Source organism: Melopsittacus undulatus, chromosome 2 (assembly GCF_012275295.1).
Source record: "Melopsittacus undulatus isolate bMelUnd1 chromosome 2, bMelUnd1.mat.Z, whole genome shotgun sequence".
NCBI classification, from domain to species: Eukaryota; Metazoa; Chordata; class Aves; order Psittaciformes; family Psittaculidae; genus Melopsittacus; species Melopsittacus undulatus.
Window position 1 is genome coordinate 30,211,740 of NC_047528.1, and position 26,856 is coordinate 30,238,595.

Sequence of the window (26,856 nt, forward strand, 5' to 3'; positions counted from 1 at the left end):
CAAGAAACCTGTCAAGATCAGTGTAGAATATCTATACTAATATTTGGGAAAACCAGGTGGATTATCCCTCCTGCTGGTGACATCGTCTGTGATTGGTGTCTCTGTTAGGATGCGCACTTGGCATTAGTGTGCAGACAGACAGCATGTGTCAGAGACCCTCCAGTTACCTACAAGAAAACTCCTCTGTGTTAGGGGCCAGTGCATGTACTTTCCTGACTGCTGGCTCTTGAAAAGGTGAAAGTGATCCCTTCAGGTTCAGCCATTTGCAAGCTAAACATGTGAGGCTCTGTATTACCAATTTTATAAAAAATAACAGCAGACACAGGTAAATGGAAAACAGGATAAAAAGCTGCAGGAACTAAAGTCACTCTGAACTGATGTGTTTGATAAGGTAGCCATTTTTTTTTCTAGACAGGAGATCTATTCAATTGTAATTCATATAAATAATTTAATTTAGTGTTATTTGGGTGTTAGCTAAAAAAATAAAAAGATGAAAAGTTAAAAAACTAATGAACCTACGTCCAATCTTGTATGGAAATTAAGACTGCAGATTGTGCTGAAGCAAGAGGAAAGCTATTAGAAGTGCTTTTGAAGTACCAGTCTTCAGACCTATCTTGTTTTACTATCTTTCTTTAATGTTTTTGGCATAAAATGTAGGAAAGAGCTGATGAAACTTGCTAGCCAGACAAAACTTGAAAGCATCATTCATAATAGGACATGATGAGGACACTGCACAGCAAAAATGGGATGACCTTCAGGAACTGCACTAATAGAAACGGGGCAAAATTAATTCTGACAAAGTAGAGGATTAAAATGATTCCTCTATTAATTTTGTAGATCTGTAACTACTCGCCCTTTGTTTTGCTGTCATAGGAGAATTTGGGGTAAACAGTTCAGGTTATCATCTGCCTTGACCTGGGAACTAAGTTCTTTCTTTGCCATGCTGCACAATATAAATCTGGTGTGGTGCACTGTGTATAAAAAATTGTATCAGGTAGGAGATGGAGGAATTCAGATTGACTCCAATGAAGATCTGTGTTTGTGGTCAAGATGATACTGGTCCCAGTTGTTTGCAGTGATGAGACTAACCTTGAAATTTGGTGTAACAATTTGGTGTAATAACCCTGTATTCCCAACCATTTATGTGCAGTCATGTAGCCAGACATACTCTTTGTGAATTCAAACTGCTGCTTCTTGCCTGTGAGCAGTTCCCAGTAGACATGCTTCTGTCCCAAGAGGAACACAAAGAGAAATCTAAAACCAGAAGTTTTGTGTGTGTTATCTATGCAGAATGTGTGCAGGCTGGCTGTGTGACTGGGGATGTGGTGACAAACCTGCAGTGACTGGTTGTGGGAAGTCTTCTTCTGGTCCCACTGCATTTCTTTGGAAAGAAGCAAATTAAGATGGGGAAAGAAAGCTGAAAGAACTCAAGGAGTTTATATGAGCTCTTCAGTCAGTGTCTAGCTATCACTTCGAAAGACCCCTGGGGACTGAGACACATGCACTATGTTCAGTACCTCTTAAAAGAGGTAAGGTGCAAAGATTATTAGATCTTATCATTCCCACAGGAACAAATTTGGAAGAGAAGAGAGCTCAAAGAAGGAGAAAAAAATACAAGTGTCATCTCTAATTTCACAAATGTAGGTACTCATTAAGGTAAAAGAGTATCGTATATTATTTCCTCAGAGTGATTTTAAGAGACTACACATCTAGTCCAAGTCACCAGAGAATTCTTAAAGTTGAAGTTTCTAACGCTCATGTGTTCCATAGGGAAATACATATTCTGGATTTCAACTCTCTAATATTTGACTGGCAAATTTTCAGGTACTATGGAGGGTTGAGAGTAATGAAAGATGCATGTTCCACTGTTCTCCATGACCTTTAAGTGGAGCAAAAATCATGCTTAATAAATGCCATAGTCTCTTTTTTTGATCATACTATATAAAACCCATCACAACATACTCTGACTTCATAGGAATGTTTGACACATTATATGCAAGTCAAACTGAATGAATTATACCTGTCTGAAAGGCTATAGGCAGTGGCTAATAATGATGAGAAAACTGTTTAGAGCTTATGTCCAGCAAAACACGCAGAAAAACGCAGTGAACACAAGAGCTCTAAATGTTGCCAATAAAAGACTAGAAAGAAAGGCCACACATCCAAAAAGATTTAAAACTTGGTCAGTAGCGATCTTATTTTCTAGGCTTGGGGAAGAGATACTCTACAATGCAAGCTGTATGCTTATTGCTACTGTAAACTTGTTGCTTGTGTACTGTATGGCCAATCTTTCTTGAGAGTTTCATCTTAACTGAGTTATTTGTGTGTGCAGAAATGTTGCCACACTTAGGGAATTGATCTCTTATACACTGAACCTCACAAAAGTACCTAAAAAATAGTTACCTTTCATTACTAATTGGAGAAAGCTACTTTAATGAAGACTGATCTCTCCTGAAAGATCTGGTATAATATAGTTGTCTTATGTTTCATAGAACCATAGAGTGGTTTTAGTTGAAAAGGAGCTTAAAGATCATCTAGCTCCAACCCCTCTGACACGGGACACCTTCCACTAGACCAAGTTGCTCAAAGCCCTGTCCAACCTGGCCTTGAACACTGCCAGAGATGAGGCATCCACAGCTTCTCTAGAAACCCCTTCCAGTGTCTCACCACTCTCACAGTAAAGAATTTCTCACCAAAATCTAATCTAAATCTACCCTCTTTCAATTTAAACCATTCCCCCTTGTCTTGTCACTACGTGCCCTTATGAAAAAATCCCTCTCCAGATTTTTTGCAGGCCCTCTTTAGGCACTGGAAACTGCTCTAGGGTCTCCCAGAGCTTTCTCTTCTCCAGGCTGAACCAAGTCCAGCCCCCTCAGTCTATCTTCACAGGAGAGGTGCTCCAGCCCTCTGAGCATCTTCACGGCCTCCTCTGGACTTGCTCCGACAGATCCATGTTCTTACATTGAGGGCCCCAGAGCAGAATGCAGCACTGCAGGTGGGGTCGCACCAAAGCAGAGGGGGAGAATCACCTCCTTCCACCTACTCACACTCCATTTGATGCAGCCCAAGATGTCAGGCACCTCACCAGGCTTTCCTGGTTTTCCTAAAGCAAGAAAATACTTTGGAAAAAAGTAGACAAAATGATAGAGTCAAACCCACTCTCTCCAGCCCTTAAGACCTATTATCACTTTCTCTGTGTGGCTGGTTTTTCATTTGGGTTTGTTCGTGGCGGGGGTTTTATTGTTGTTGTTGTTATTGTTTAAATGAAGGTTGAATATTATGGACAAAGGTTTAGATGTTTTCAAAAGAGAGCTTATGCCTTTGGAAAGGGCATCTTCCGCTGCCTGAATAAGAGGTCTGTGGGTAAAGGATTTGATTTCCATTTCAGAAAGGTGATTCTTCCTAAAGCTCCAAGATATTACTTAGAATATATTCAAATGATAGCATCCCATTAGCTGGCAGACTCCAAGCTCCTAAACTTGATAAAAAAGGAACCTTTTGGTAATAAAATTTCTGAATCTATATGTGTATGTGTGACAAACAGAGCAAAGGTGGCAAGAGCTAGATCTGAAAATGAAGACTCACCTGCAAAGCGTAACTGATTTTCTGAGAATGGAATAGTTCCTCAGTTAGCTGATCATCTACCGTAGGACTTATTTGCTGGTAGAATGGATGATACAGTGGATGCTCTGTAAATAACTAGTTGGTGCTTTTGATGGATGGATAAAATGATCAAAAAAGTCTCCTATCTGTTCTCTTTAATGTCAGGCAGCTACTGTAATTATGAAAAATTTCCTGTATATGCATACATCCAATCTGTTATATTGCTCTGTTCTGCAGTGGCTGATATTTGAACTTAAAATGCTCATGCAAAATGCAATTTATCCTTTTTTTTTTCCCTTTAAGGTGGAAAGCAATCAGAAGCTCAAGTAAGGCAAAACCAGCAAATGATGCTCGTGCAATCCAAATACTAGCAAAAGGTCAGGAAGAATAAATTTGTTTATTATAAAACTCAAAACCCCTTGCTTTTCATGAAGTGTTTCATATGGCTATAAAATGAACTCACAGCTGCTTGACAAAAGAAAGCCCTGAAACCTGAAGGAAGCAGCAGAAAACTAGAAACAAATGTTCTGCACCAAAGAAAATGAGAAATCTAGCTATAAATATGTAGCAAGCAGTATCACAGATCATATGTAAAGTGATAACCCATACAGTTGTAAAGCTACTTATATGCCTCCCTGTATCATCTGGCACGCTGCCTACACTTCAACTAATTGATCAATATACCACCCCATCCAGTGCTTATATGAAGATGTTGTTCCTATTATAAAAGGTTTAAATGCTATTAAGTTATCAATCAACTGTGTGATTCCTTGCATGAATACCCATTTATCAGTCCCAGATTTCTCAGCCATCTTAAAGCTGATATCAGAGTAGCTGGTGCACAGCCTGCTTTATTCAGTGTCTCATAATAAAAAATCTGTAAACTTTCCTCAAACACACTTTAGATTTGAAAGACATTCATTACAGGAGTGAAGTCAAGTCACCTTATGTGTTCTTTGTAGGCATATGTATGTAAAATTATTTTTTATGTTTATGTCAATACAGCTCAAGAGAATAGAACATATAAAAGCAAAAAAGGAAGCTGAAGAAACTGAAATCCTGAAAAAGAAAGCACTGCAGAGAGAAAAGGTAAGTACGGTTGCTACAGAGTTGCAGCTATAAAACAAAGGACATGTCTTGATACTTGATTTAGCTGAACTACATGGAACAGACAAATGGTAGTCCTGGACTGCATCAAGGAGTTAGGAAATCCAGTTCTCCTTTGTCTCTGACTAAAGCATGCCTTACTTGGTGTTCTCGAGGGCTTGAGCATTCCTCTGGTTCTTCAGAAACTCCATTATCTCACTTGCCCTCATCCCGAAGAGTTGACAGAAAGGGAGTACACTAGGGTCAGAGGAACACAGGTCACACATTGTTGTGTATACAGATTAGATAATTCACTTTGGCATGAGCTTTCTCTGTAAAATCAGACTGTGGCAGATTACACAAAGACCTTATTGAAATCCATAGTTGCCTGCTGTACACATTGGAAGAATACAAGAAAATACAGCCTGTCATGGTGGAAAAGGAATCCAAATCATGAAAAGGTCAGTGTAGTCTATTTGCATTGTGCTGAGCCCACCCTGAAATTCAAATGCCCTTCCAGCCCCTCTGGGGCTTGCACACCCAGGTGTATTGCTAATATATAAGGTCACTTTTCCTTCTAATATTCTCCATACATTGACACCGATGGTAGCTAGCTTTCAAATATGTTTTATTTTGTGTTTCTTCAGGGTTTTTTTTCCTAGTTATTCTCACAAAGGATCTTATACTGTGTGTTGCATAAACCTTTGCAAATGTTAACTCATGTCTCCTTGGTGGCAACTAAGTAACAATCTCTTGACATTATAATGTGGAACTTAAATAAAAAAAGAAAAGAGGAGGAGCATGGTACTGATGTACACAGTAATGATGACAGAAAGGGAGATTTCAGGTTTGCAGGTTTTGTCTTCACAGCATAAAAATGATCTTCTGTGCAGAAGCTGAATGCTGAGAGTTAATTTAAAAAATCATCACTCCTGGATGGCTTACGATGGCACCCACAAACAAAAATAGCATTAATTGCCTATAGGTAAGGGTTAGTCTGTTCTCAATCTTTTAGTAGTTAGCATTGCTCTTTGAGCTATAAATATTTGCCCATACCTGATAGCTCTCAGGGGCAATAAATACTGTCATGTGAAAATGTCATTAACAGTTACCAGCTCATGTATAGCTCCAGAAGCAGTGATGATAGCAATTGTAGAAAGGGGATTAATTATACTTTATTTACCTATTAAATGTATTGTTTCCCCATGGGCTTTTGACATGAAAGATGTTGCAAGACTGCTATAATTTAAAGTTACACCTAAAAAATATATTGATGTATCAGTTTTCTTTTCATGCTCTTTAATTTCTTTCCCTTCACTCCCACAGAATATAAAATCGTTATAGATGTTGTAGATAGTAAAACTGTAACTATCAGTTTCTTATAAAGGAGAAAGCTACATCATGGCAAAACATCTTTGCCAAACAGACGGTTTAATTTGAATAAGCAAACATATATCCACAAAGCAAACAAACAAAACAGAGGAACATGAAAGGGAACTCTTAATTTGAATTCCTTTATTTGGTCTGTCTTCCACAATAGTGATTGAGCTGATGATGATTTCTGTTTGGAAGATATTTTATATATAAAAAATGTAGCTCTGTGTATAAGGAAAGCATGCTGAAAAGCCTCTTTTTAGTATCAATTTGGCTGCCTCACCCTGCCTGCAGATGAAAGGCTCACAAGAACCAAGTATGACAGGAAAGGGATCCTAAAGAACTGGTACTGTACAAGCAACGTTAGGCCCTGGTTAGTGCAGGGGATCTTTATTTTTGAAGTGACAGATCTGTAGACAATTGCACCTGCAGAAACTCAGTGGAGAGCACACCTTTCTACAAATGCACAAGCTTTCTTTTCTTGCTGGCAAGTCCTTCTGCTGAAGGTTATTATTCATGGTCTAGTGTGAGGCTTCCCTGCCTGTAGTAGGGGTTTGGAACTAGATGATCTTGAGGTCCTTTCCAGCCCTAACCATTCTATGATCCTATGATTCTATGATTCAATAAAACCCAAACCGTCAGTCTGAAAGGAGATAATGGCTAACCAGCTTTATCAGCAGGGCCTCTGAAGCTTTCACAGCTGGCAAGCTGCTTTGCCAACAAATGTGAATGGTGAAGCCCTATGGACTAATAATGTGCAATTACTAGAATGGGTGCTGGTACCCAGCTCAGTTCTTCCTTGATTGTAAAGATGATGTACTGTAAGCCAGTGCTGCTCATAAACGCAGGATCCGTTTATGTTACCGCTTTAATGCTGGTTTTGCAGAGAAAAGCAGTATCCACTCTCCCATTACCTTTGTGACCAAGAGAAAATTGGGTGCCTGCCAAAGCAGTACCCAAATGTGGAAGGTCTGCCTTACCATCTGTGCGAGTCCACCTGTTTGTCCTATTTTCATTAACCATGAGATTTGGTGCTGGACTGCCAATGCTCTTGGCATCTACCTTGTCCTTCTCCAGCTCCCATAGAGTAGGGTGGATCCTTCCCCCTCATTCTGTGATGTCCCCCCACAGGCCCCGTTTGTGTGAATTGGCACTCAAGTGTCTGTGTGGAGCAGTGAATGGGATTTGGGATCCCCTGCACTTCATGTCAGGGAGCTTGTCCTGGGACTGCTTTGATTTGTTCATGGGGTAACTCTGGGCTGCATGAGTTTGGATATTATTCTAAGCTAGTGATCTTTCAGTGCTCACTGAAATAATTTTGGAAAGACTTTGCAACACTAGCAGGGAAGTCCCTACTTCTGTATTTGTCCCAAATGCTGAGATGTGTGTTTGTTCTGCAGAAAGTGTGGGAGTACATGGGAAGTAGACTGTTATTAGTTACCCATTAGTAGCAGGCATCTGCTGTTAGATATCTTTTGTGTAGCCCTCCACATCACAGATTTTGATCAGACCAAATCATACTTTCTTTGTGTCTTTAGATTGGATATTAGGAACATTTTCTTCACCAAAAGGGTGCTCAAGCATTGGAACAGGCTGCACAGAGAAGTGGTGGAGTCACTGTCCCTGGAAGTGTTCAAAAACCATGTAGATGACATGGTTTAGTGGTGGACTTGGCAGTCCTGGGGTAACAGTTGGATGTGATGGTCTTAAAGCTCTTTTCAAACATAGTTGATTCTGTGATTCTATGATTCTGTGATTTTGGGTGGAAGGATTGTCTAAGGTCCCAGAAAAATAAGCAAGTGGGTGATATTTGGCTTCTTGGTTTTTAAGCTTTCTGCGTTTGTGCTGTACAGAAAATATCATAACTTAGTGCACTGGATATTTGTTTCCTGCCATTCAATCTCTGTTCCTATTACCCTACTTTAAGTCTTTCCTTGTATAGTCTAAATCTTGACGAAATATTTAAAGATTCAAAAGATGTTAAAAGGCTTAGAGTAATTCTACTGTGTGCAAATTTCTTTTGCTCTTACATTACATAGTAACAGTCCTGCCATCTTTGGATGGAAACTGTCGTATTTAGAATAAGCTGTAATTTCATTTTATTCTTTATCAGATCATGTGCTCTTTAATTTGACTGTGTTAATCAGCATGAAAGGCCTTTTTCGGGAATTTGTTAAAACCAGGCACTTTACGGACCTTCTGCTAATGCTTTTCAACATGTTTACCTTCAATATCACAGCTGTTCTGCTCTTGGCTTTGTTTTTGAAGACTGTGCCAAATGTGGAGTACTTTGGCAACATCTATTGATAGATTATCATTAGTTAGAGAATGTCCCAGTCCCATTGTCTGTCCTAAGCAGGGGTCCCAGAGTAAACCTCCAGAGGAGAAAACAATCACACCAGCCATAAGTAAATAATTTCAATATGCTGGAGTTTTCTTCAGACACCATTCTGAATAGCTGTAGGGTATTTCCTTCATTTTTATATACTGTGAGATGGAGGTGATATTGAAGGACTGTTCGAAGTTAACATCACTGTCTTGTTCTAGCTAGAAGCTAGACCACAGCATCTCTGGTGAACTTCGGGTTTGAACTTTCAGGAGCCTTGTAATATCATGGTGGATCCCACATCAAGTGTTGTTTTCAGAGGTGAAGGTATCAGCTTGATGTGTTGAGCCATGTTGGGGAAAAGCCTGGGAGCTATTACTGATGTCTGAGGGTAGCAACATCAATTTTGACCATAATAGATGCTGTCAGATTTCCTTTCTTCCTCTGTCCTTTTTTTGCTTATAAATTGTTAAGTCGCACAGATGCATAGGAGCCTTTTGCCTAAAAGATCGTCTGTCTTTGTGTAAGAGCAAACAAAATGACCATTGAACACTGTCAAAATTTACCTATATTGTGGGGTGAAATCCCTTACTTTAGTTTGATATGTTGTTTTTTTAATTGCATCAGTACTACCACTGTCCCAGCATGACAAATGACAGAGCAATGGGACATCTTATTCAGATTCATCTTCCTCCTTTTGTTTATTTTCCCATTATTTTTTTTCTAAATAGCAAGTCCTTTGCCTTCCAACAGTTTATATTGTTGCACAGCAGAATGACTCTTTTCCCATCAGCAGACATCTGACAGGATTTTTTTTGTCTTAATTCAATACATTCCAAGGAGGAATTTGCACTTGTTTTGCAAATCTCTTCCAGACAGTCATTCTTTATCCAATTAAAAAATGCTCACCCTGAAATCACTGAAGGCAAAGTAATTGAGTAACTGCCAGGAGAACTGTAATTTTACTGAAATGTTATTGATTGCAGAACAAGAAGAAAATGATGGGGGTGGGGGTTATAGCCCAGTTTCTGACACCATTTTCCCATTTTCACAAGCACACACCCCATTCTACCCAGCCCTGCACAAAACCTCCACCCAGGTACAGTGTCCTGCCCCTGATCTGGGGCTCTGAGCAAATGGGCCATTCCCACTTACACCTCCCTTCTGTTCTCTGCAAGTCATTGTCTGAAATTTCCAGGGCACTTTCTTTAGAGCAATGCCTGGTTGCTGGGTTACCCAACAGTTAGTTTTATTTCATTCTCAGGGTGGGTGATAAGCAGTGACAGTCCAAGGTTGCAGTCTGCTCAATGTGCTACTTGTTGTGAACCTTGGGTAGGAGCTCCTCTTGGAGCATCTTCCACCCCCCCGAACTGCAATGGGGGAGCTTCTGCTCAAAATACAGCAAGGCCGAAATCCCAGCTTGGCATTTCTGATTTGTGCTTTTAATACACTGAGCTACCTTTTGACTGCTCTTTTTGCTGTACCTTGTGCTGTTGTATTTCAGACTGATCTCTTGACTAGGAGCTGTTTGGTCATATCTGAATACTTCTAAATTTGAGATTGGGTCACTTCCGCACCCAACTGCTGCTATAGCTGTTTGAAAAAAAAACAACAAACCAAAACCATAATATTGAAATTCTTAAATTGAAATAATCAATGTTTGTTTCTGGCTCACTAAAATCTTAGTTATGTTTTCCTGGTTTTAATGCTATAGGCAGAGAGACTTGAAGCTAAGAAAAGACAGCAAGAAATGCAAAGAAGAGAGATGTTCCTTGAAGATCAACATTAGTAAGTAAAACCTGAAATTTATTACCTAAAATTCTTCATCTGCTTGTCCTTCTGGTTTGGGTGGGCTTGGTGTTTTATTTTACTTATTATTTGTTTGCTTTTGTCCAGTTTGGGGCTCAGGGAGGGTTTGGCTTCTGTTGCTGTTTTTTCACCTTTTGACTTGAAACTTTTGACTTTAGGGGAAGAGGCAATGGGCACAAGCAGAACCACAGGAGGTTCCTCCTGAGCATCAGGAAACACTTCTTTACCATGAGGATGACTAAGCATACGAAAAGGTTGCCCAGGGATGTTGTGGAGTCTCTGTCCCTGGAGATATTCAAAAGTTCTGAACAACTGGTTCTAGGTTGCCCTGCTTGAGCAGGAAGTTGGACAAGATGATTCCAGAGGTCCCTTCCAGCTTCAGTCACTGATTCTGTGAAATATTCCAAGCCTTGTCCATACCTTACTCTGAGAAATTTGGTTCAGTAGATTTCTCTCAGCTTCTCAAAACATACACTTTGAAATGAAAACTGTGAATTATAGAATGACTTTGTGCTTTCTTTCTCTAACTGAATCAATATATGATCATTCAATCCAAGACTAATTATCAAAATGGGATCTAAATTACCCATTTATTTTAGTAACTAGTAAAGAAATCCAACCCACATGAAAATAATGAAGATTTCCTATATTTAGCATGGTCCTACAGCTTAAATGTAAAGATCTGCTGTGAAGACCTACTTCCTAAGAATACTTCCTTAATGTCAGATTTAGATACTGTTCAACTTCTGGCATCATTAATTCCATTGGCAGTGAAATTCCTGCCCTGGCAGTTCACTCTATCCTATTTATTTAGTTTTAACTGATCCAGACTGACTCTATCACATAATTAACACACAATGCTCTTTAGTCACCTTTACCTTTTTTTATCTTTGGCTCCTGAAATTGCTCACCTGTGTTCTTAACATGATTGATTGCTCTTTCCTCCTCTGTGACCTTTAAAGGAGTCAATTTTGTCCCATGCTAGTAGCTCCAGTTCTTTCATCATTTGCCCAGACTGTTCTCTGATGTATAGACATTTTAGTACTTTCTCACTGATCTCTGCCATTCTTGACTTTTTCCTTTTATTTCTTCCCACTTGGCTTTAGGTACAGCTTTTTCTTTAAATACATTGCCAAAGTTTGCCTGTAGATACTGGTGTTTTGACTGCTGTTTGTTCGCTGTTTGTCCGCTGTTTGTCCCAGTATGGATTTCCCACACACCTGGATTCCTCAGGATTTCTGAAGACCCTGCACAGCTTTAGATCTCTGTCTGTTACTGACAGACTAGACACCTTCATGCTCTTTGAGCCTACCTCAATAACGAACTCATCAGATCTTTTCATTTTAGGGTCCTCAGTTATGGGACTTGTTTTTTCCTGAAGGGATTGTCAGTTTCCCATTTAAGCTTATTTTTGTTTTAAATCTTATTCAGTTATGCACAGAGACATATTTCTTGCTGCCCCTCACCTTCACTTGCTACAATTTTTTGCTCAGGGTTAAATGAATTCTGCTGATCAGCACTTTTTCAATTAAAAGTAAGCTTGGTTCTGCCAAAAGCAGGCCCAAACCATCTGAAACAACTTCTTGTGGGCAGCTGGTTGGTCCCCAGGTGGTGCAGACACTGAGAAGGAGACTGCTTGACAGGTGTTCTGTCCCCTGATTTAGGAATGAGTGAGCATTCAGTTAGTGTCATCTTAAGAAACCAAACTGACTGATGCAACTGAAGGTAAAGATATATTGTTGAGCTCCTTTGCTCAAGATTATGTTCAACTATCAGAAGATTATTTGTACATATCATGTTTTGAACACACACCATAAGGGCCCTACAGATACTGCACCTGGAGGCAGTGAGTTGAAAACCTACCTACTGTGAATGCAATTTTGGTTAAGCAAAAACCTCCCATGTTGTACAGTGACACTAGTGCCTTCCCTGGTCTGAAGGATGGCCTCTGGTGGGCCCAGAAAAAGGAGTCTTTACCACTGGGCATTGTTGAGATTGTATTGCTGAGAGATACTGGCTTTATAGAGCACAACATCCAGAAGTAATGGAAAGATACTGTATGACAACTCAGATCTTGTAAAGTAACTCCACTGAAGTACCGACAGTTGTTAGACGTGTTCACATAGAAGTGCCTTGATATTTAAAGATGTGCTTTTGCCTGCTATGCAAAAATTAGTAACTCATTACTTTCATCATTTAGGACTCTATGTCTAGAGGCAAAAAGAACAAATATGAGGTTATGCCCTTTTCCTTGCTGTCTCTGCTAGAGTATTTTGATCTCCTCCCATGCTTGCTGGGGAAGAGGTAAAGGAAGGTCATGCACTGCATATAAATCAGTGACCTCTGCAAAGTCATGTCCTGTGGAGCCCTTTCAAAAGATAAGCTGCCTTGTTAGCTTGTCCTCTGTAAGCATCTGCAGCTGCAACATCACAATTTTCCTGAGGAGATCAATGCCTACCAGCAGTCTCATTAGCTGGGAAACCTTTTAAAATTGATCACCACCTCTAGCTGTATCAAGCTTCAGAGTGTACAGCCCAATCAGTACCTCTCCTTTATGAAATGCCATTTCTATTTGATAAGGAAAGGTAATTAAGATTCTCATGTCATTAACATACTCTGGCAATAAAGTATAATGCTGCCTAGGAGTTTGTTGTTCTGATTAAATTCCTGTCACTTTCAAAACCAGGAACATCTCACTGAAATCACCTTTCAAAGGGTGCAACATGAAGTAAGTAAATGCCAAAAGGGAAAATTGTCTGCAATGTTGTTCACTGTCTTCAGAATACAGTCACTTCCTATCTTTTGGGAGCTTTGTTAGCTTCTTTGTGTACAAGTAGCCCTTGGAAGTCAACTGTATCTGTTGTCACAGTTGCTTGGGTATGTGTTTATGTCTCATGAGAATGAGGTCTAGGCATGCATACAGAATGCTGTGGAAAAGTCTGCAAGCCTCTCTCTTTTAGGATCAGCAACTCCTCTAGCTCCTCTGACCCAGGTGGACTCAGACTCTCTTAGGTGACAAAAATGGACAAAACTTACAAGGTACCTCTTAAAGCAGCTGTGTATAAACAGCCTGAAGGGCACTCACAAACAGACTTTGGGCTGGGGGAACTGATGCATGACTGGTTTCTACTAACAGAGGAGAAGCACTTGAGAGATTTGTGTTTTTATTGCTGTAGTTCTGCCTTTGCAGATGCCAGATCTAGAAAATGAGTATTTGTCCCCTTGTCTACCAGAAACTGCTTACACATGAAATGGAGCTCTTGCTTCTGAGTAATGGTGTCTTAGATATATTTTACATTGATGGCCTGTGACAGAGACTGCATTTCTGTCAGAATGCATTAAAAGATGATAAATGACTGTGTAATCCTTACTTTGCAATTGCTAATCCTGGTGAGGAAAGGACTAACTGTCCATCTTTCCAAGTGGGAACAATGAAGAGGTTAGATGGCGAGGACATTTCAGGACATCCCTCTTTAGATGGGACACAAAAATTGTCATTTAAACTATAATGAGAGACAGCTACCTCATGCCTCACTTTTCCCTGTGGCTTGCTGTGCAGGCTGTGTGAATCTGTGCCTGAACTTCAGCATGTCTCATCGTGTGGTTTGAACCCAGCTCTTTAGTAAGGTGCTTTAATTTAATTTGGATTTGACTTCCCAGTAACTAGTGTTGGAAGGGGTTTGCTGCTTTCCTAATAGCTATCTACCTATTTACATAATGAGAAAAGCAGTCTAGAACATAGGGTTACTTTTCAATAGTACACCATGGCTTTTAGGTCACTTCATCCTTCCCTTTGTTACATGTTTATGCCTCTATTTTTGTGAAGGTTGTACTCCTGTAGAAATTCCTGGCACTGCTGCACTCAGGTACATGTGTGCCCTCAATATGTTCTGCTCAGAATCTGGAGCCAGAAACAGAACTTGCCAGAGTGCCTCTAAGTGCGTATTCTGAGCACAATGCAGAAGGTTCACCAAACCAAGCTGATATACAGTTGCCTGCCAAAGCAGTTTTCTCAAAAGTCATAAAATGCAAGAAAATAAAACCTGAATCAGACCAGAATTTTATTTTTTTTATCTATTTTCACAGGATAAATAGTGGTGTCCTTGCCAGTTTTCAGTCCCCTATGATGTGTGGTTCAAACAACAGGCTGGTAACAAATTTTCCCCACAGAAGTGCAAGTGGAAACCTGACCAGACTTTTAATATAGATTGCTAGAGAGAATGAAAGAGGGCTTGCACAAAAAGGGTTTGCAGCCTTGAGAATCTTTTGTTTGCTTCTTTTCGCCACAATGATCTTCATTTTGTTCATTTGCTCCTTATTATTTTAAGCATTGTTAATTATTTAGCTAACAGGCAGAAAACTAGGCTTTTATAGACATCCAAAGGGACTCTCTTGAGTGTAATAATGAAGGCAGTTTATTGAATGCCTGTGAGGTTGCTTTCTAATTGTATGCATTATTCTGCCCATGCAAGCTGGCTGAAAATATAGAAGCAGATTGCACATGCAGATGGAGCACACAGAATGGAAGATCTATGCAACAGACTTACACAAAACTGCATTTTCCTTAAAACTGAATTTATGCTTATTACTTCAGATAATAAATTAAACTTACGTCTAAAATAACACTGAAGAGTATTGGATGAGTTGGTAGGAGGAAAGAATAGCCTAGCTGTATTATTTCATTCAGCCAGGGGGAAAAAAATGAGCAAGTGGGTTGACAGGAAAGGTTAGTTTTGGGTGTGGGTAAGAAGTGACAAAATAATTCTGCTGAGAATTTTTTTTTAACCTATTTTTATAGTTTCTTGAAGCTTTATACCTAAAATGAACTAGTGCCACTTTTTTTGTTCTTATCCCCAAGAAAAGGAACACACGCTCAAGAACTCAGACAAGAAAGCCTACCAGCCAAAGACAGTACAGTTTTGATCTCTATAATTAGATATGTCCAAGTCCTCCTGACTATGCTTGTGCTTTACTCCCACTGAAGTCCATGAATGCTGCATTAAACTTGATATGTGGCTATTGGAAGGGTTTGTATTGGAAAGCAAGTGAACTAAATACCCAGAGGATGGCCTTTCTTCCCAGTCAAGGGAATTGCAGGAAAGCCATCAATATCCTACAGGAATTTAGTGGATTAATTATGTCATATTGTATTTTTTCACCTTATAGCTTGCAGCAAAAGATGAATCTCCTGCTCACATGCACACCAAAGAATGGACATTAGTTCACACTGGCAACTTTGCACATGTCTGATGTTTGTTTTTTAATTCTTATCAAAAACTGTGCTCTGTCCTGCAGGCATGGATTCAGGTTAAGGTACAAGTAAACCAGAATCCATGTAGAGTTGAAGGCATGTTTCTTGCTAAAAGATGGACATGCCCCTTGTCATGGCCCAGTTATGGGAAACATGGCAGTTGCTTGTAGCCTTCTAAATTATATAACCCTTGCAAACTTCTTGCTGTGATAAATCTCTGCAAAGATGGCATGTGATAGGAGAAATGTAGAACTGTATGCCATCAAAAAGCATTGGTGTCCCCACTGAGGCTACTTGCAACTTGCTTAATGGCTTAATTTTGAGATATGTACCTTTTGTGGGATTATTTTTGCAAATAGTATTATGGAGTCCCTGGCTTCATTTCCCACTTTAACAAACGATTTTCATTACTGAAAATTCCAAGCATACCTCCCTCTGAAGTCTCTTTCTCCATCTCTGAAATCAGAATCTGTGGGAAAAATGCATAAATGTATCACAATTTCATCAATCTTTGCACTGACTTCGGGAATTTCTTGTATTTTAACATTTGATTTTGTTAGGCAGAGAAGCACCAATGGCCCAATACTAGCCAGGCTGGCTGTAGTACAATAGCAAATGCCTGATCAGGATGTTTATGGCAATTCACGAGGCAGAATCCTTGCTGAGGAAGGAACAAGGGCATCAGTAAGAACACAGTCACCATGGACCTTACGGAAATGAAGGGTAGCTTTTCTTTTGGGTAGGCTTTAGTAGTGTTAAGCAGCTGAGCTGAATTCCTGGAAAATTTGAGGAAGTTGTTATGTTTGGCCAATTAAATATGTTGAAGTGAGGAGAAGTGCAGATATGTTTGCTGGTGCTGCAAAAAGATGCATCTTGAATGAAATTCAGTTTGTTTTTATTTTCTTTTTTTTTGTTTTGTTTTTTGTTGGGTTTTTTTTGGAGGGGAGGGGTGTTGGGCGGCCTACTACTGTTTCGAAGCCATCATGAAACTTCTGAGTAGATATGTGAAACTAGCATTATGTATGCATTATGTGTGGTTCTTAGTTTTTCAGCTGACTTGGAAGAAAATGATGAAACATCACTTTAGTATTGCTTACTGGCAGTGAATTCGGAAGCTGGTGTGTCTGTGTCATTCAGCACTAGATACTACTTCTATTATTTTAGCAGCTACTCATGTTGTCTTCTCTCTGAAACTGCTATAATGACTTACCTGGCTTGGGATTCTTTATTTCTACTTTTTATTATTGTTTCTGAATAGCTCTTATCATGCTTGTGGACGTTCATTAGAATAGAATTGCTGGAGATCCTTCAGCCTGAGAGAACAAGGAGCTGTCTTGTGTTCGATAGTAATAAGTATGGCCATTATCTTTAAAAAATTGTCAAGAGAAATAAATAGATTTATGATATATGCAACAGTACTGTGCTGCTTTTATTTTCAAAAGCACTGGCATAAAAGCCAGCATATTTTTCTGTATCCTGGTATTTCAATATCCATCAATTTAAGCGAAATTATTAACTGCCACTGGTGTCATTGGGAGGGAATAATGAAGATTACAAGAAGCCCTTTTAATTGATGCATTTTTAATGTTAGTCTGTAAAACAGCCTTAAACCCAAGAACTTTATGTGTAGTCAGAAAAAATTATTTTCTTTACATCTTTGTACTGAGAGAAATAAAATCTCAAATTGTATGCATTGCTTAGCAAGCAGTGTTGTGCAACTCGGTGGTGGAACAAAATGCTGGAGCCTGAGCCCATGTCCTTATTCATGTCCCTAAGGATGAATCCACCCCTAAATTGGGGCAGTTGCATCCAAAGTGCCTGTTGGGAATTAATTGTGGTTGATCCTCATTCCTGAACAGCAGCCAGGAGTTATTTGGGAAAGTGCTGTTTGAAATAGGTCAAAACTATTCCAGGAACTGTTACCACAATATAGATGGCTGGGTTCCCATGCTAAAAGCATTGCTGGGTGCTATTAAATGTATCAGTATGGGAGTAGCCTATTTTAATTAGAGAGCAAAAGGCTTGTTCCCAATGGTGTGATGGGAAACAGGGCTACCAAGAAGACAAAAGACCATAAGATTGCTCAGCTTAACCAAAGTTTCTGAATGGCTCTCTTCCTTTCAGCCTGGTGCTTAAGTATAGTCAGAGCTCAGGTTAGCAGCCTGTTAGGATGCTGCCATCTTCTTTGTCTAAATTTTGGGTCTCCTTTTGTCTAGCTATTTTTGAAGGGTATCAGGATTCTGCTGTTTTCAAATTAATTTCTCCAGCTCATGCTCTTCTTTCCTTAATATTAATTAGAGGAACATATTTAATTAGCATCTTTGATTAGCCCTTGAAGTTTTAGCAAGATGTTGTTCCAACTCTCTGAATGCAGAACACCTATGGACACTTTGATATGCTGATTTCCTTCTGGAGATAATGCTTTCCTCTCTGGAACATTAATTGGACTGTCATCTCTGACTTCACCCTTTCTCTGCAGCATGGCTTATGCGATGCTCTGCATTGTTACGATTCTAAGTTTAATATTATGAAAAACACAATTCAGACAATATTTTGATAGTCTGGCAACTCCAGATGCATTGCTAGGTTTCTGTAGAGATGTTACAGAAAGAATTAACATATATGACTGACTTGACTGAGTTTACCTTTAGTCAGGTTCAGAAACCTGAATCCCTTTCTTGTGACAGGGACACTTTACTAATGTATTACTTAATTGGCATAGTAGGGTGTTTTCTGTATTCAAAGGCAGTGCATAGTCTTGCAGAGAAATTTTATTTACTTCCACTCTTGTAATCATAGTTTCTAATACTGAAACTGAGTTAATTTTCCATCTATCCATGTGCTGATCTGGAAAATGCAGTATCTTAAGCTTCCACCTCTTTTTATCCAAATAATGAGAACCCCCACATACCCCATGCCATTCTTTTGCCATCCATAAGGAATTAGAACATCCAGGTATACCTCCAAGTTGCCAGATATTTCTTTGCAGAGCTTCAGCCTTCTCAAATATATTCCAGACTTTCTGTAGGAGTTCTGACTCTGCTGTAGAAATAAATTATTTTAGCATAGGTAGAGCAACACAAAATCTGCAATGTAAAACCTCAAGTTCCCAAAATTGTTCTGTGCAGTCTCACTACTTAACTACTCATCTTTCATGCGAAAAAATATATGAACTTTATGCTTGGTTAAGAAGACTATTAATTTATTTAGCTTTGATGTGCTTTGTATATAAGGGAATCTTATGCTTCACTTGATTCTTTCTGTATTGTGAGTTGGCTGAGGTCCAGGTAATGGAAAAAAGGGAGTGAACTGGGAATGCTGAGACTTTAAAAGCACGGTTTGCTACAGCCTGATCAAGTTCTGTAACTGAACTGGTAACATGGTTTTGTGTTGTGTAGAGTAGCGGAGAACTCATATGTTCCTGTTCTTTTTCCTGACTTCTCAAGTGAAAAGTCACCCACTGACCAGCAGGACATTTTCCAAAAAGGCATCTACTCACCATTTGAGATCAGAGAGTGAAAGAAAAAAGCACACTTGGTAGTCTGTTTCAGCAGTTAGTCAGCATCACTCATAGGCCAAGTTTTTTTCTCCAAGGTTAAGCAGTTATCTTTGGTAGCAGCATCTTCTCCCCCTGCCAGAGCTAGCTGATTGTGCTATTAGCAGAGTAAACCTTTGCCTGTTGAAGCAGTCTTTCTGCTCTCACTTCAGTACTGTCATGCTTTCCAAAGCTGCATACAGAAATAAAGTTTCCTCTTTCCTCTAATTTGATTGCTCTGAGTGAGTGAAGATTTGAATAGATATGCCTGGGACTGCAGTTTTGCAAACTGGTTCCTGATCATGGCACTGGAACTCCTGTTCTTGATGTTTGGTTTGTTTCTGCTAATGACTTTATTTAACTGTACTTGATTAAAACTGTGAACAAAGCAATGCTGCTTTGAAAATCCTGTTTAGTTGTGCAATTCTGCTTCAACTAAAGGCAAATATTTTTTTCAGTGTACAAAATGCTTGTATTTCTGCTTAATTAAGAAATTTGCTGTAAATTTGCATTATATTAAGCATAAAGGAAATATCCTTAAAATGATCTTTTAAATAACTTATCTGAGATTTACAGATCTGGTAGAAGGATTTGCAACAATTCAGTGAAGCAATTGCATCCTGGTGAAGTCCAATAGTATGTGAGTCTTTGTTTTAGATGCTTTACAATGAGGAAAGAAAGCATAGCCACTTATTTAAACCATAAATATGCAAATAATAAGAATTGTTTGCTTAAAAGGTCCTCCCAGCAAATGTCTTATCCATAATATAGGCTCTGATCCTCTGTCCCATTTCATTCTGTCTGTCTCCGTAACCTTCTGTTCCACCTGTGGTGTTTTTAAGCTGGCACATGATAAAATGTCTAGGCTAGATTCCAAGGGTGGAATAAAAAACTGTATTTATTTTTATGGAAACACTAACAATTCTATTTGGATTGGATTTCTTCATAGCAAAACCAATGAATTATTGAACAGATTGGACTTGGGTTTGCCAAAGAGTGATTCCTGTCAGATTGCTAATCATGGCGCAGAATCTACAGCATGGGTAAGAAAAATCATGGCATGTGCTATATTTTCTATCAGCTTTCCAGGTGCTGTCAATAGTGTAATATTAGAATATTCTAATTGAGCTTAATTGCCTAGACAGAGCTCAGCAATTGCCAGGACTCTTTCTGGGTGAATGAGATTGTCTACATTGTTTCTTACACACTGATAATATCCTACATAGTAGGGGGCTGCCTCTGTTACTCACAGACCTCTTTTTGGTAAATGAGAACCAGATTTATACTCTAAGGTCAGATCAGAATCTTAAATATGCTCTGTACCCATCCACTGGTGGAAAGCTTTTATGAAATCTCAACTAGTTCATGTCAGCAGATGCTTAACTTCTCGCCAGAAGAGAAACCTACTCCTCACTGCATCCTAAGAGTGATTCCACAGACTGCTTGGAGACTTTGTCCCAGTTTGAATCAGCCTGTTAAGTATCAATGTAACTAGGAAGTAGAAAAAGTACTGCTTTAAGTTTCATTATACTATTTGCCTCAGAAAGGCTTTTCCACATATGGTTAGTCTCTTCATGTCTAAACCACTTTCCTCCTAATGTAAGAACTTCCAGTGATGGATATTAAGCCTGAGACAGAAGTATTTCTCCTTTAGGAAGGTTCATAACTGGGGGAAAGACAAAGAGCAGGCAGCCAAGTGGACAGAAATTGCTGTTACAAGCAATAGTCCTTAGTCAGCAGAAATTTGGAATTATCCCATCCGGATAGCACTCAGTTGCATACACCCTTGAATAGGTTTGAACAGAACCAACAGCAGAGTAAAGAGAAAAAAAGCTTTACCTCCATATTTCATAAGAAGCTTGGAAACGTGCAAGATCCTCCTGTTACAGAGATTGCTGTGGGCAGTATATATGACAGCTCTGTCTTGCCTCTAGTATTGCTTCCTGCTTTTCATTGCATGAAAAGGGAAAGTGATAGAAAAATTATTCTTTTCCACTTCGATTTCTCAGGTCATTTTGTGTCTCTAAGAACCATAAAGAAATTTTAGCATGTGTAGGCAGATATACAGTTTGAAGGAGCCAATCTCTGCCCAGCATTGTTTGGCAGAATGTCAATTGCAAAGAGTGGCTTTCAGATTGCCTTTGTACTCTTGAGTGTACAAGTAAGATGAAGGATTACGAGAAGGGAGAAAATAGGTCTTGAAACCCCTTCTACCTACCTCTTGAAGCATTCAACATTGAGCAGTGGGGAGCTTGTTCTTTGGTAGGGAAGACCCAGATCTGCAGCCTTTCATACGGTGTGAACAGTGAACTGCAAAGACAACCAAGCTCATGTCCTCATGACTGACTTGGACCTCAGTATTCTGGTGTCTTCATATCTATACAGAAGGGCATGAATGCCTGAGAGAACACTGAATTCTTTCAGGTGTATAGGTCCTACTTGCAGTCTTTATGCCTTTTCCTTCACTTACCTATATGTGCCTTTGTCATATCAGTTTTTGAAAGGTTTCTTTATAAATTATGCCAGCTTACATACTATAATTCATCTTTGGATTTACTAGTATCAAAGCAAATAATATACATCTTTTATCTGTAATGTTCTTTAGCACTAGCTGATATTATACATGTCTTTTAATGGCAGCATTTCTATAGCTTTGTGGATCAATATGTCACTTGCTTATAATGCAGCAACACAGTTAGCAAAATGTCTTCCCAAGCACCTTGTATGAGGTTCAGTCTGTAGGCTTACACACAGCCTCTGTGCTCTGTGTGAGGAACCTGAAGCACATAACCAATGAGTTGTTATCTAAATAGACTTGGTGTACTACCAAAATGCTAAACCAGTGGAAAACCTGAACTCTAATTTTGATGTTATCATGGACCTGTCCTTTTTTAGAGTAATTAAAAGATTCAGAAGCAACGTATTTGAAATAGTGAAATGTGATAAGCTTAGGAAGTGCCTGACATGCATGCTAAAAGGGTGGTGGTGGGTAAATATATGACTTTTTAAATTTAAAATTTATGTTAGAAAAAAGTTTGGGGCAATGTAAAGTTGATTGATTTTTTTTTTTCCACTCACATAATTTCTTTGGTAGTTGTATTCATGTAACACACTTAATTCAAATATTAGTGTTAAATATTACTTGGTGTACATGAACAAATTTAACTTCTTTGGAGTGACTCTGTCATTGGTGACTTCTCTGGCCTGCTTATTTAATCAAGCCCATAATTATTTTAATCCTGTCTTTCAAAGTGTTACCAATCCTGTGTAGATTTTTACTGTCTTCCAACTTGATTAACACACACTTCACACAATTCTCCAAGCCATTACAGAGAGTAATGAATAATATTGGACCTAGAATGAGTCTCCCTGGACACATGTAACAACTTCTCCCAGCTCAAAATTGAGCTATTAATAATTGCTTTCTCTTTTCAGTCTTTTTAGCAAATTATGTGCCTGTTGTTTTAATGGTGTCAGTCTGCATGCATACATCAAATTTTGAGAACATTCTGCGGACCTGCAACAAATCCCTCACTAAAGTCAAACGTGCACACTTCTTGTATTAAATTATACTGGCTCATTATTTAGTGTGCTACACTATGTCTCTGATCAAAGACTTTACAGTATAAGTTCCTATGTAAAAGATCCTAAGGATCCTATAAGATCTTACTGGTAGGCTGGCTCTTCACTAACTGTAACTTCTGAAACACCAGGGTTAGTTATTGTACTGAACATCTACTACACAGCTGAATGCATTATTCATGATGCATAGTTCAGATTTTCAGCTGTCTTGGCTGCCCCACAAATAATACTGCACTTTTGATTTCTTGGTTTCTGTTGCCCTACCTCCACAAATACCTTTCTACAAATAATCCACAAATAACAAACCACAAATAATCCCTCTGTGTTACCAGGCCTCCATTCTGCTTTGTTAGCTTTGTAATGTTTTCTTTCTTCCCAGAATAGCCCATCTCACTATCAGTTCCTGATTGTGCTTTCTGACTGCTCAGGGCATGTTTATGCCTGCCACTGGGACACCAAGTAGTACATGCTCTGGTTACCTGGTTGTGATGTGCAAGTGAACATTGAGCCAAACCAAATGACCAAGAGTCTTTAGACCACTTCTTGTTTAAATTCTAGTCTTGAGACTAATCTATTTTTTAAGTAACTGTAATCATTCAACTAGTTCTCTTTTCTTAAATACCTGTATAACAATTTGGGAATAAGATTTGCGAATTTGTCCCCTTCTCCCCACCCAATATGTTTATATTTGCTGAACAATAGATGAGAAGCCATACATATAAGCAAGCTCTTCGAGAGGATGAAACCAGAAGATTAGAGGAAATGAAGCAAGAACAACGGAGGAAGGTAATTATATATTAACAGTTTGCATATTGTATCATTTTTGCATGCTGTGAAACCAATTATATACATTGATTACTTGTAGCCTACGCACAGAACTTCTCTTTAGCAAAAGTGATTCAGTCGGTGTTTTCAAATATTGTGAGAGAGATGAGCCAAGCTGTAAAATTTGGACAGGGACAGGACAATTACCTTCTGGGCTCAAGGCTGTTTACAACTGGATGACTGGTTTTGTTCACCTCTCTATCTGAACAATTGTGCAGAGAAGTTTTTTGACCATGGCACCTGATTTCATAGGCTAAAGAAACCAATTTCCTCTCTTTCAGGCAGAAGTAATCTTATGAGATTCTCAATATCATTCATGATATTCATGATGATCTCAAACTGAATAATCTTTTTTCTTTTTCTAGAGAATTAAGGCCCACGTGCTCTGCCTTTCCAAAAGGGGATGTGGAAGCTCTTAGTTTTGCTTTTAAGTCTATTTTCTTCTCTGCTCCCTTGCTAACCACCTAAATGAAGAGTTCTGAGTTGCCTAAAAAGCAGGCATACTGTAACTGCAAGTCTGAACTCCACCTTCTGCATATGTAGCACATATTGCCTGAAATGTGTCTGCACCACTGTAGTCCCTGTGGCATAGATTTAAGTACCATGTCCACATAATCATAGAATCATAGAATAGTTAGGGTTGGAAAGGACCTTACGATCGTCTAGTTCCAACCCCCGTGCCATGGGCAGGAATACCTCACACTAAATCATGTCACCCAAGGCTCTGTCCAACCTGTCCTTGAACACTGCCAGGGATGGAGCATTCAAAGCCTCCCTGGGCAACCCATTCCAGTGCCTCACCACCCTGACAAGAAAGAATTTCTTCCTTATATCCAATCTAAGCTTCCCCTGTTGAAGTTTTAACCCGTTACCCCTTGTCCTATCACTACAGTCCTGAATGAAGAGTCCCTCCCCAGCATCCCTATAGGCCCCCTTCAGATACTGGAAGGCTGCTATGAGGTCTCCAGGCTGAGCAGCCACAACTTTCTCAGCTTGTCTTCATACAGGAGGTGCTCCAGTCCCCTGATCATCCTCGTGGACCTCCTCTGGACTTGTTCCAACAGTTCCATGTCCTTTTTGTGTTGAGGACACCAGAACTGCACACAATACTCCAAGTGGGGTCTCCCAAGAGCAGAGTAGAGGGGCAGGATCACCTCCTTCGACCTGCAGCCCAGGATACAGTTGGCTTTCTGGGCTGTGAGTGCACACTGAAGCCGACTCATGTTCATTTTCTCATTGACCAACACCCCCAAGTCCTTCTCCACAGGGCTGCTCTGAATCTCTTCTCTGCCCAATCTGTAGCTGTGCCTGGGATTGCTCTGTCTCAGGTGTAGGACCTTGCACTTGTCATGGTTAAACTTCATGAGGTTGGCATCAGCCCACCTCACAAGTGTGTCAAGGTCCCTCTGGATGGCATTCCTTCCCTCCAGTGTATCAACCGAACCACACAGCTTGGTGTCATCGGCAAACTTGCTGAGGGCACACTCAATGCCACTGTCCATGTCACTGACAAAGATGTTGAACAAGACTGGTCCCAACCCCGATCCCTGAGGGACACCACTCGTTACTGGTCTCCAGCCGGACATTGAGCCATTGACCACAACTCTTTGTGTGAGGCCATCCAGCCAGTTCTTTATCCACCAAGTGGTCCACATAAAGTTCACTACAGAAAGCCATGGCACTGTGCTGCTATCTGCCTTGTTCTAGGTGTGACTGTGCAAGTACAGGGAAGGCAGGATTTGCAATCATATTAGCGAATAATTTGAAAACATATTAGCAAACACTGAGCCTCTTGCTATGCCTCTGCTGTTACTAACATCCAAATTAATGTTAAATTTCTTCCCAGTAGCAGCAAACAAACACAACAAATTCCACACAATGAGCTTCTACTAGAGCTGGACAAACCCCTCTCATGGATGTATCTTTCTTTAAATGTTTGGGACAAGTGTCCTCATTTCATAGTATTCTAGCAACCAGGATTCTGGAAACAAAAGGTGGAGGGAAAATGAGACATTCCCATCAGATCTATGCTTACCATCACAAGCTGTACAGAGGAAATATTTTTGAAAGTTAGTCCTGATGGGTGTAAGGCTGGTAGCTGTTGTATTCTTTACATTGATTCTTCCATAGAGAAAAAAACTACAGATGTGAATTAGCATGTTCCTTCTTTATGAAGGTTTGGTTTAAAGGATTTACAGAGCTTTAAAGTCTTTACTAATTTCAACACATTGCTAAGAAGGTGTTGGCTGTTTCTAAGGTTGTTCTTGCTTGGCACATGGTTCCAAATGCTCCTTGCCTTCATAGTTGCTGCTGCCTATTGTGCAGAGTAATGTACTACTTACAAACCTACTGTAAATAATATGTATTTTAACAGCTCCAATAATTGTCCCTCAGGTATGTGTTGGCTCATTTCCACTTCAAACCAATATTTATTAACGTAATTGTGAATTGTGTCTTGTGTGTACCTCCTAGCACAGTATAGCTATAAAACATGTAGGTATTGTAAGTTCTCCCCCTGCTTTTTTTTCTCAGAGCAGGTTTTAGTATGTATTGCTTGATTTAGAATTTTTCAGTATGCTTTGAACACTGCATCATATACACACCATATATTTCAGAACATTACTCCAAGAGAGGACTCAGCATATTGGAAAGTCAGATACTGGGTTTTAATTTTCAGGTTGAATAGTTATTTAAAACAGTGAAAATTAAGGTTGGCTTTTTTATTTCTTAATCCTGTTTCTTCTTTTAGGGGGCTAGACAAATATTGATACACAACACATTCACAGATATTGATTTTCTTCATACGTCTATTGCATAGTTTTTATTTAATGGAACTTGAATTGATTTTTTTTTAACTTTTGTGGTTTCATTCAGTTATTGAAGCTTTTCTCTAACTGCATAATTTTATTTTAGTTTCTATTCCTACTGCTGCTCAGTTGCTATGGAAAATATGAAAGATGGGTCTGATCATATCCCTTCCCTCTCACCCTGCAAGCCAAATTTTCTTCACAGAAAAATCTGCAACTTCAGTTCTTGGGTGCACTGCAGAGAGCAAGAGCCAAACAAGCACACATGCAAAGCAGAATCATACAAGCTGCATGACTTTACTTTGCAGTTCTGACTAAAATTGCACAATTAAACTCTCCTCTGAAAAGAATTACCTTTGACATTGTTTGTATACCTTAATATTGGGTAATGTAAGAATGGTAGGCTGCTGCAATGCTGTGAGCTTGCACGCTGTTTCACCAACCCAACAGAATCGTAGAACTGTAGAATCATAGAATCAGCTAGTTTGGAAATGAGCTTAAAGACCATCAAGTCCAATCATTACCCCAGAACTGCCAAGTCTACCACCAAACCGTGTCAATGAGGACCTAATTACACAGTTTTTGAACACTTCCAGGGACAGTGGCTCCACCACTTCCCTGGGCAGCCTGTTCCAATGCCTGAGCACCCTCTCAGTGA

At 39.4% G+C, this 26,856-nt stretch overlaps 1 protein-coding gene across 1 annotated transcript in view; it reads left to right on the forward strand.

Annotated features, from left to right (window-relative positions):
* EPSTI1 (epithelial stromal interaction 1) overlaps window positions 1–26,856 on the forward strand; it is a 49,336-nt gene that overhangs the window by 12,780 nt on the left and 9,700 nt on the right. The window contains 5 exon segments of the mRNA XM_034074555.1: window positions 3,907–3,980; window positions 4,609–4,692; window positions 10,104–10,177; window positions 19,934–20,027; window positions 23,269–23,352. Coding sequence (XP_033930446.1) covers window positions 3,907–3,980; window positions 4,609–4,692; window positions 10,104–10,177; window positions 19,934–20,027; window positions 23,269–23,352 — 410 coding nt within the window.